The sequence below is a fragment of the Amphibalanus amphitrite genome, unplaced genomic scaffold (genome assembly GCF_019059575.1).
Source record: "Amphibalanus amphitrite isolate SeventyFive unplaced genomic scaffold, NRLGWU_Aamphi_draft 000751F_arrow, whole genome shotgun sequence".
Taxonomy (NCBI): domain Eukaryota; kingdom Metazoa; phylum Arthropoda; class Thecostraca; order Balanomorpha; family Balanidae; genus Amphibalanus; species Amphibalanus amphitrite.
The window spans coordinates 204,576-215,756 of NW_024882245.1; the positions used below are offsets into that span (position 1 = coordinate 204,576).

The 11,181-nt window shown below is 45.4% G+C and overlaps 1 protein-coding gene across 1 annotated transcript; it reads left to right on the plus strand.

The window, feature by feature from the left end:
- The first annotated feature begins 2,376 nt into the window (after positions 1-2,376).
- On the plus strand, positions 2,377-10,814 carry LOC122365615 (RNA polymerase II transcriptional coactivator-like). The gene is made up of 3 exons (XM_043336979.1): positions 2,377-2,776; positions 5,279-5,495; positions 10,567-10,814. Exons 1-3 carry the CDS (start codon positions 2,705-2,707, stop codon positions 10,635-10,637), a joined length of 360 nt encoding a protein of 119 aa, XP_043192914.1. The 5' UTR covers positions 2,377-2,704; the 3' UTR covers positions 10,638-10,814.
- The last annotated feature ends 367 nt before the right edge of the window (positions 10,815-11,181 follow it).

Below are 11,181 nucleotides of genomic sequence, written 5' to 3' on the forward strand. Positions count from 1 at the left end.
TCAAGTCATCGCTCAGGTCACTGGAGGTCACCAAAGGTAAAATTTTCACAAACTTTTATTCCCAATTTTGACAACTTTTCACAAATCGGCGCATACGTCAGGAACCAATAGAGCTGCAGTGCTGCGGGAAAGCGCATTCGATAGCTTTTTCAAAGACCTTTCTGAGCAATGTTCTCAGCTTTGACCTAAGGTCAACGGTTTAGCTTCCAGGTTGGCGTTTTGCGGGAAAGGTTTTTGTATCATAACTTTTGACTCAAAAATTGCATGGCGCTGATTTTACCGGCATCGCGTTGGTCTCGTCGAGACGCATGGAAGGAAAAGGTCATGTTGCATGTCATGCGATTGGTATTGTTGAGTTGAACACATCCATGGTGTTTGCGCTCTAACATGTTTCTACCTAAAGTAATGGTAAAAAAACTGTTGGAGATGTTTCATGACCTGAGATGATTTCAGATGCATAGAAGGGGTCACAGGTGCAATTTTCCGGTTCAGTGTGTCATGTTTACCTGTGTCGGTGCGCGCCGCGGTTGTGCTTACACGCGCAAAAAAAAAATGGCAGGTGTGGCCAACCCCCCCCCCCCACCATCTCCCCCCACACACTCGGGCGAAGGCTGATCCTGAAATATAATATTTGGTCTTCGCGGCCTTCCATGTGGTCCCCAGTAACTTCAGACTCGTGGTTACGCGCCTGGTCGCATTCATTTTACTTTACTGGACAGTGAACTTGAAATGATAGAATAATTACCTATATTGAAATTGTGACGTATTACAAAGGTCTGCAAGGCGGCCAAATTGCCCCACTAGCAGGGTTATTTGGCCGGGGGTGTGGGGCAATTTGGCCGGTGCTAGTTTGCGATCGGGATTTTCTGTTATATTGCGAGTCAGCTTCAGATTCAGCAATGACGTGTGTCCTATGACGCATTTACCACATTTTGGAGGTTGACTCATGGGGTCACAGGGGTCAAAATAGCCAAATTAGCGGCTCTAGATGCGTAGACAGTTTTTTTACGAATAACTTTTGAAGTAATCAAGCTAGGCCAAAACTTCGAGTACCATCGTAATTCTCTCGTCATTCCGCATCGAAACATATATGTGTTGACCTCGAGAAGTCAAGGTCAAAGGTTGACCTCAGGTCACGTTACCTCAGGTCGCTTGACCTCAAGGTCACGTGATTTCAAGGTCATCATGCATATCATTCGATGCGCCTTGGCGAGCTGAACAGAATGAGACCATTTGTGCGGCTGTACCATTTTTATGTAAGGATTTATTAGCAAAAAACGTTTGGTAACCTTTGATGACGTCACATGCTCTTACAGTTGACCAATCGGAAGTAAGGCATCAAAGTAGTCAAAGTTGGTCATGAATCAAGTCATTTATGGTACAATTGACCATGAAAACTCGGCCATCCCAGCATAGTGACCATGAGCGCACCGGCCAAGTTGCCCCGCTAGTCCCGGCCAAATTACCCCTTATTGCCATTCTGAAAATTTTTGTGCATAAAGCCATCACGGCTATACGGAATTAGATGAAATTGCTCTTGGAACCGCTGAACACCCCCAAGAATGGCGCTATAATGTCTGAATTCGTTTTTAGCCCAAATACTACATGTTATACAACTTTGTAAACAGAAGTAAAAGTTACCATTTTCTAATGAAATTAACGTTTTATTAATTTTGAATAAAACTACGAGGGGCAAAGTTTTGACATTTGTCCTCCAGTTATTTCTACCCATGACAAATGAATAGAGGCTAGAGTTATTTCACTCACTTTTATTAGACATCGTACAGGTGGGGGCGGCCAATTTACACCACCGGCCAAATTACCCCACTCTCCCCTACTTACGTATCTGAATGCGCTATAATAGTAGGATCCACCTAGAAACTGAGAGCATAGGCCCGAATATGCCTTTGATGGGAGCATGGTCCTGATGGCCGCCACTGTTCCGCAAGTGTGCAGTGTGCACATGCAATGCTCACTACTGAGCCCGCTAGATCGCCGCCCAAACCCAGCATTTCACTGGGGTTATCAAAGCAATCTGCTCGTGAGATGTTCTTGTGTAGGTGGCAGCACATACAAAACTATAGATGGCGCGAATTGAGAGGACCTTAGCATTCCATTCAACTCACGGAGCAAAGGGGAATCATAGGGGTAAGCATACGTTCACGCCCTGGTTCGCTGACGCTGACGCTAATTTTATCGGTCTTCTGGTGTATGACGAGATAGTTATCCTTTCATAATTATTTTTCTGATTTTGTTGTAGCACATGTTTTTGGTAACCAGCAAGGGAAATGCCTATTTCGTTATTTAAAGTCGCCGTGGGAAATGCTAATATGGCAGCTGAAAGATATGGAAGGCATACGTTTTCAGCGCAGACGAGACATTTTGAAAGATGTTCTTTTCTTTACTAATCGAAACCCTTTGTAGAAATTGTCTAATCAGAGACAAGAAATATCAGCTCCTGCGGGCTTTTGAGCTGTAGCCGAAGTTCGGGAACACATTGTGAAACGGAAGCACGTTTCACAGTGTAGCACGGATTGGAGCACGATGAGCCAATCGGGATTGGACGCTATTCTGATTCCGGTCTAATCCAGCAATCTCTAACTCTTTGCCAGTGTATATCTCTTTGCGTTATTTTGTGGGTCAAAAACTCGCATAGGAAAGTTGTATGTTAATCTTTTGATTCATTGCTGATATAAGTTTCGTCATGCCTAAAGCCAGTTCCAAGACGAAGAGACCGATATCTGATTCGGACACGTCCGACTCGGGGCCTGATGACGTGAGTACCTAATGTCACTGGCTAGTGGCTCGGCACGGAATTGTTCAATTTCAGTTGGGGAAACTACGAGGCGAAAGTAAAAATATTGATTGGTCAATGAATGGACTTTTGATGACCATATATGGGCATAAATGCAGCCCCCGCTACTAAGGGTGAAAAACGGTATAACAAGCCGGTACTTGCAGTATCATGTCCAATTATCGGAGAGAAAAGGATTCCATTCTCCACTAGGAATTAGCGTGATTTGATTAAATTCGGCGAATTGACTCGAAAATGGCGATAGGACGGCTTTTCTGCAGGTTCTGGGCGTCACAATCAGCTGGCCATTCAATAAATGGATTGGTTTTTTGAAAGAAAATTGTTAACTGATTTAATTTAATTACAATAAACAAAGCTATTTAATTGTAAAATAATAACTTAACCACAATTAGAAAACCCATAAACAAAATAATAAAAATAATGACATTTTTTAACCACTGTACTGCTTACATTTTTTGGCGCGTCTGTTTCAATCCGCCATATTTGCCCATCACTGATTGACCTTGTGCTGTAACTCTGCGATTTAGAGCCGCCAGTTAATTGTGCACTGAGTGAGTGTGGGCCTTGTGTGGTTAAAAAACATTCTTATGCCTTATTTTTTCATTTGAATGCTAGGATGCATTGAAAAGATGAAGTTGTCTGATTTTATGACCATATATGGTCATCGCCCCGCCCACTCCAGCCGTTGATTGGCTAATCCATTTTTTGTTTGGCTCCTCGTAGTTTCCCCAACTGATTTAGCTCACGTTTATGTGATGTTACATCTATTCATACTATCCTCGGGGCCTACCCACCCAAATATATCATAAAACTGACATCAATATATATATATATATATATATATATATATATATATATATATATATATATGGCAAGCTAGGCTAGGTACATTTATTTATCACTGGGAGAGTTGCATGTCTTGAGTGTTGAAATGAGGGCTGTCCACAGACACTGTAAACTGCTAAGTGTGGTGTGAGCAATGTCTGCAGCAGTTGTGGGGGTAGGAGATGGGTAGGCAGTATGACATCATGGCTGTGTGCTGTGATGGAAGGCTGCCGTCCAAAGGCAAAACCGCATATGTCGGGTCAGGTCATGAACCGACATATGCGTTTTTGCCTTTGGACGGCAGACTTATGGTGTAGGGAGTCAGTGGGCAGAGATTCGAGCCTGTGTGCGGTCCTACCGCACTAAGGGCCCATGAACAGCCCTAGGTACAGGTAGCGTGGGCTTGCACCTTCTCCGTTGGTATCAAGTCTCAAGGTTATGGGCCTGTTCCAGCCAGTGCCTCCAGAAAAGATGAGATAGCTCCAGGATTCTCCAGTCAGTGTTCCAGCACATCTAGTAAACTCCAAAAGTTCTCAGCAAATCTCCAGAAAGCTCCAGCAGCTTCCAGTCAGTTCAAGTTGAGAGGTCCACATTTGACTGCAGGCTCTGGCTCTGGCACACTTGTGACAGTCAGAAACGGAAATAAAGGATGTAAGACAGTTAATGTTACTATTAAAATGAAATGTCACAATATTATAATTATTGTAGGCCTACTTTTGGTAATCATATAGCAGGTGTCTCACATGTTGCCACCTGTTCGTGAAAAGTCACTAGGCTCCAATTCTTGAGATATTTACACAAATTTTGCTGTAGGTTGCACATTGGTAGGTTCAGGGTAACTTTTAAACAGGGGAAAGGGGGAATTTCCCCCCTTTGAAAATTCCTTTCCCTTCTAACTTGTGTCTGAATGGCTAGTGAGGGAAGGGGGAATTTCTCCCTTTCAAATTTATTTTGAGCCCATTTTCAAGCATTCCTTTTTTCAGAATTTTGGTTGGAAAATCACAACTACATATGGGGGAAATGACTTCATCACAAAAAAATTAGAAAGTTGATAATTTAATGTTTACAAAAATCATGCATTCCAACAGTCGGGTTACACTACCATTTCCTCTTGTTCTATGTCTACAGCAATCAGGGTCAGGCACACTTCAGGAAAGTATTCATATGGAGCATCCATGGAGGAGGGTGATTCAATAAGTTGATTGTATGATGTGATAGTCTCGAATCAGCTTTCACAATGGAGATTATGATCTGGCACATGTTTCACAGAAAAAAAAAACTAGACTGAACCAGGCTGGTTTGCATGTGTGCCAGGGGCCGGGTACACTCATCAGGGGTCGGGCTCCGGAAGGTGTATCGTGAGGGTCAGCGCTGGCGAGTCAGGTGCCAAGTAGGTCCATTAGGGGCCATTGAAGGGCTGTCAGGGTCCGGCAGGGGCCCATCGTTACTTCCGATGGGCCCCTGCCGTGCCCCGTGGCCTGATGGACTTAGGACTAACGCTGGCTCGTGATGAGCCAACACCAACCCCTGATTGCCCTAAAAATGCCACTGATTGGTCTCTACAGGTCACTGATTTAAGGCACATTGACCATTTTTGGTTAAAAGTTCAGTAATATCATGTCTTAACCATATTTACAGGCTGGACCTGTGAAGAAGTCACGCCCCTCTGCCAAGGCCGAGGCGAAGGGAGACAGCGGCGGTGGCGCTACCTCCTGTGAGGTGGTGAATGGCGAACCCACATGGACCATCGCTCCAAAGCGCTTTGTTAAGATCCGCAAATTCAAGGGCAAGACATATGTGGACATTCGTGAATATTGGAACGATGACAAGGGTGACCTGAAGCCTGGCAAGAAGGGTAAGTCTTGTGCTATAAGTAGGCAATAATTTGCCAATAGCGCCGCACCAAGCTTGAGCGCTTCCGGACCAGTCGTTCTATTCATATGTTCATTCGCATAATCACCAACGAGACAGGCGACTTATGGCCCTTATGACAGATGAAGTCGACGTATAGAACGAATAGATAAGTATGTTATTAGATGAACAGATATGTGTAATTATTAATTACTAAATAAAAAAGTAAATACATAAGTAGGAACGTAAATAAGTGAATGTCATGGGTACAGCTGTGGGACAAAAAGCTTTTCTGACCTGGAACAGCAGGTTACCACCTGCTTCTTCCATTGCGGCGTCGGCATAAGGCCGGATGAAGCGTGTGGTTTAACACGCGCAGTGGAAGGGTTGCGACTTTAACTCGCGAGTACTACGCCCAATGGAAGGGGGGCGGATCCCCCTAAGATCTCAGCTCCCACTGGAGCTAGAAAGACGAAATTTGGAGGGTAGGTGTAGGCCATGGGGAACTCTGTTGTGTGTGAATATCATGACCCTAGGTCAATATCTTCAAGGTCAAATGAGGTCAAATGGGGTCAAAGTAGCCTTATGAGCGACTTTTTTGCATTTACACACCGATAACTCAAAAAGTTACCGACCGATTTTCTTTTTTCTTTCACTAAACGAAAGAATATACATTTGTGAGTATGTATGGTGAATTTCTAGTTAATCCAACAATAAATATGGCAGGTAGAAGCCTGCTAAGGGTAAGATGTCGCCAGCTGAAGCGGGATCGGCCGACACGGGAAACGCGGCAATCACAATTTTGTGTTTACACACTCATAACTCAAGATGTTACCGGCCGATTTTCAAAATTCTTTGACCATAAGATTGCCTGTACCTTTCTTAGTCTTCTCACAAAATTTGACGCCAATCGAATATAATCAGCGGTAAGAAGCGGAAGCGGGATGTAAAGTCGGAACGGTCCCGCCCCGGCACAGTCTACAATTCAGGCGGCGCGTAACGGCTAGCGCCGGTCGCCGCGCCGCCGCGCCTTCGCGGCGGCAGGATGTTTGACTTAACACCGCTATTACTAGAAAAGTTGTGAACCGATTTTCTTATTTCTTGCACGAGAAGATCCGCAATTCAATTCTGGACAGGCAGCCATAATTTCACTTAAATATTATGTTTGCGTCGCGAGTTATTGGCGAAAAAGAGGAGGGGTGGACGTAATCCGCCCCCCCCCCCTTCCACTGCGCGTGTTAATCGAGGAATGCGACAGGGTGGACCCCACAGCACTGTGCGGACACGCGCAAGTGGAACGTAGAATTGACATGTGTTTCGCAGCGGACGACATGATACACGCGCGACTGCCCAGTCATTGCGATTTGCGTTATTATTGTAAGCGGAATAGTTAACCCGCGCATGACTGGGGTATTTTCCATAACGCCAGTGACTGTGGGGGGGGGGGGAGGGGGAGCTCTCCAGAGCCCCCTCCTATCTCCGAAATTACTGGGCCGATCGTCTTGTCAAAATTCAAACGGCGTCTGATATCCCTGGAGAAACTCGAGCGAAACCCATTTTCATTGACCTCGAGGTCACCGATGACGTCACTGGTCAGGTTAAAGTAAAAATTATCAGCATTTTTGCATGTTCACAATTTAGGCTCTCACCGCCGGCTGACAAGTGCGATCAGGCTCATTTTTGGTTAACGCACTACTTGATATATGCCTTAGATGCCCTGAGGGTATCGAACTTTTACTTCGAATTTTTCAGGTCAAGACCAGGTCATCCTAGGTCATGAAAATTTATATCATGTATCGGTCACGTGACGCATGTTTTGTGGTCCATTTTACTCATAGATTTCGAAAACAATGTCGTCTGTGTCATTTGAGGTCATTTTCAGCCGAGTTTACTGGAGGCCAGGTCAGATCAGAAAAGGTCAATTTTTTAAAATGAAATTTTTCCACAAAAAGGTGCCCATCAGATGCAGTTTGAGCTCAGGACCACGATGGTGCCATTAATATTGCTGTACGATGTCAAAAACGTACTGAGAAATGGTTTTGAAAAATATATTATTGTAAAATTTTGACAATAATGCAAATAACTTGGCTATTTTTGAAGATATTGGGCTAAAACTTGCCATAATAGTTCATCAGTGTGTTTTCTATCGCGTCCGGTCTTTGCTAAAAATCAAAAACTTTTTGAAAAATAAAAAATAAATTTTTGTAATTGTAAATACCTGTTTCGAAATTTTCAAAATTTCGAAATTCGAGATAGCAGTTTGATAGCTACGTGTATTTGTAGTCCACTCATGCAAATAAATTAGATCTAGCTTTAAAACTGAGCTTTTGAGAGCGTTTGCCGTAATTCAATATTTTGCATCAAAATCGGCGGACCTGACGTCACTCTGAAGTCTGACGTCATTTCCGGCCAACCTATGGTAGCTGGAAAGTTGAAATTCTAACACAATGTGTCAAATGTATGCTGCTGAGGGTGCCGCAAGTTTCGTGTTGGTTATTCAAATGGTTCAGAAGATATTGCCGAAAAACCGGAGGGGGAGGCTCTGTAGAGCACCCCCCTCCCCCAGTCATGCGTGCATAGGCGTCGCCAGGGATTTTCGGTTGGGGGGGCAAAATTAACTTTTGTGTTAAATCTTGCCTATCCCCAGTCGTTACTCACCCGTTTTACATATCATTCGACGCGCAATGGTGCGAGAAATCTGATAGTGACAAAGTTTTCCTTCTAGGTATGATGTGTAATTTTTTACAGAAAAAAAATTCGGAATTTTGAAATTTCTGGACAAAAACGACCGGTACGATTACAGTGGCTGCGATTGCCGACGCACTGCAGAGGGCCCTGTGCAGACTCTCGTCGCTCATGGTCATTAGCATTACCCAGAAAAAGGTGAAAAACGCTCCATTTAATCCGATCACCCTGCTGAAAGCGCCATTCACGCATGCATGCAGAGGTTTTACGTGAAATGCATAGGGCTTATCCCAGCCGCCGATTGTAGCGAAGTTGGGCATTCGGCGGAGACTGAGAGTGAATGTCGGAAGTGTGAATCGGAAGTATGTAATTCATCTTTGCTCCAGTGAGAGGAAGTGTTTTGTTAACTCGAGTGTGAACAAAAAGTTTCTCGTTTTTCGTATGAAGTGAAGCGCTGCAAACGCGAACAAAAAATGTTTAACGGAACCAAAAGTTACGGCACGGCATAGCGGCAAGGGATCCCTTAGAGATAGGCTTGGGACTTCAAGGCCATTTCAGGCCACTCATGGTCAGTGTGAGCTCCCAGAAGCCTGCTTAGGATCCCGGAGATCGGCGTGGGTCACCCCAAATATTTACGTGTATGTGGTGCTTTAGGGCTTTCCGAGCCCAAGGTGGGGCCCTCAGAAGCCAGTGTAGGCGGCGGGCGCTAAGAGACTGGGCCCAGGCCCCAGGGTGAGCCTGGAGCCCTCGGATAACAGTGTGAACCGTCGGGGTATGTGTCGAATCCCTAAGGATCCTACGTAGGGACATAAGAAACATGTGTTGCGGCCCTCAAAGGGACACGTGAGTTGTGTTGTGACCCCTCAGATGCCAGCTTGGGGTTAGCAAAGTCTGTCGCCTCAAAAGTTTGGCTAAACTATATGAGGCCAATTAAGGTTCTTAGAAATTTTCGAAGGCATCCTCAAAGATTCGTGTGGCCCTTCAGAGGTCTACATATGTATATTGTATAAGGTCCTCAAAGATCCCTGTAACGATCCCTCAAAGGCTCAAAGATCCCTGTTATGGGCCCTCAGAGAACATGGACACCAGTGGGACTCTCAGAGGCCGGTCTGGGCCCTCTGAAGTCTGAAAGCTTCTTAGAGCTCAGTGGAGCTCTTTGGGAACCCGTGTGAAAAGCAAGCTCATGAGCCCTGCGGCACTTGAACGGTTCTTAATAGTGATGTCAATTACGGAAAATTGGAATACCGATACCAAACCAAATACCAACCAAAACCACGGGAAAATACCGAAACCAAACCAACTTGGGAAAATGAGGGAAATACCAACTTTTTACCGATATCTTAGTCTCTTATACATTAGTGAGGGTTTATGATACCAACAAAATACCAAACACATTACGATTGAAATACCAAATGCCAAGTTGGTATCGGTTTGGTATCGGTATACCAAAAAGTTGGTATCAGATTGACATCTCTAGTACTTAAGCCTGTCGCAGACATTTGACGAGAGTTGAGAAAGGCCCCGAAGATTTCGTGTCACGCTTTGAACGAAAATTATGTGTCAGCAGGCTCCAAAACTTATGAAAATCAGCTATAAAGTGTAATGAAGAACCAACTAGGAACATGGAATTAATCACAGCATTGACATTTCCGAGTCTGGAGCCGGAGTCTTGAAGATTTTGGCGACTGCGACTCTGACTCTTGTTTGAACTGCACGATCCAACGGATTCTGACCTCACAGGCATTCTCAGAAAGGTATCCCCATTTTTCCCGACTCAAAAATCTCATCGAATCTGCATCGATCGCAGGGGGTGCCCGGTCCGAGGTTGGGGGGCAAGCTGCCCCGCTTGCCCCCCCCCCCCGTGGCGACGCTAATGCATGATACGTGGGTTAACATGCGTGTGCTAGATCCATCATGAGCATAGGTGAAGTGGATACTGTTCTTCAAAATTTTAACTCGTTTCTGTCTCTTGCAATCCTGCGAAACGCGACTTCAGTCGCTCGATTCTCCGTTCCTTCGGAGAAGCGGAGGAACGGGCTCAGTTGTAACGGAGGTACGAACCACCAATGTGACGAAGTTACTTGGTCGTTGCATTTTCATGTAGCGAGTTCCTTCAATTCTCGAAAGGCCTTATGGCGCCCGTCGCTTCAGAACGAAGGAATGAATCAGAATTCATAAAAGTCTTTTATATAATTCCGCGGCAGGAACCAATGTTATCATACTCGTAAATCGTAATCGTTAATTCGCTCCAAGATATCTGAGATCACTGGCCCACGGTCAACACCCGGATCCATGCACGCACACTGCATAATGCACATGACCTCTTTCATCGTGCTCCAGTGGAATATGTCGGCATCAATGACATCTGGCTTGCATTTGTCCGTCGACAGGTATCAGCATGTCCATGGAACAGTGGGACATGTTCACCCAGATTATCCCAGAGATCAGCAAGCGGCTCTGATGGGGGCTGCCGGTGGGGTGGCCGCCGCCGGCATCAGTCGGACCCGGCGCCCTCCGATGACCCGGCGCGACCAGCCGGCGTCACTCCTCATACCGCCGGGCGCCGCCTTGCCATTCTGTGATGTATTGCATTGTTTCGCTGCTTTGCCATGATAATACACGTTGTCATTGTCATAAACTGGTGTCATTGCATCCCAAGTAACTTCAAGCGCAATGCATTAGTTATACACCTTGATGGTGTTATATAGATGTAGCTGTTGTTTGGCGATAAATATTTGACTGACACAATGGAACGCACCCATTGCATCCATTCCATTCTGCTAGGCGGTGGAGTGCGTTGTACGGAAATGAACATTTTTCTTTAGTTTGTTTCGTTACGAGCGAGCGAGCGCAGCGAGCGAAGCGAAGTCTTTTCAATACCAGTAAAACGCCTTTTGGGCGAAGAACGAGCGAGCGAGACAGTGAGCCCTGCACTTGCGGAAGGGCGAGAGGGTACTTCCAACGGGGCTTGTGCAAAGCACCCTTCTAACCGGTCGCTAGCGGTG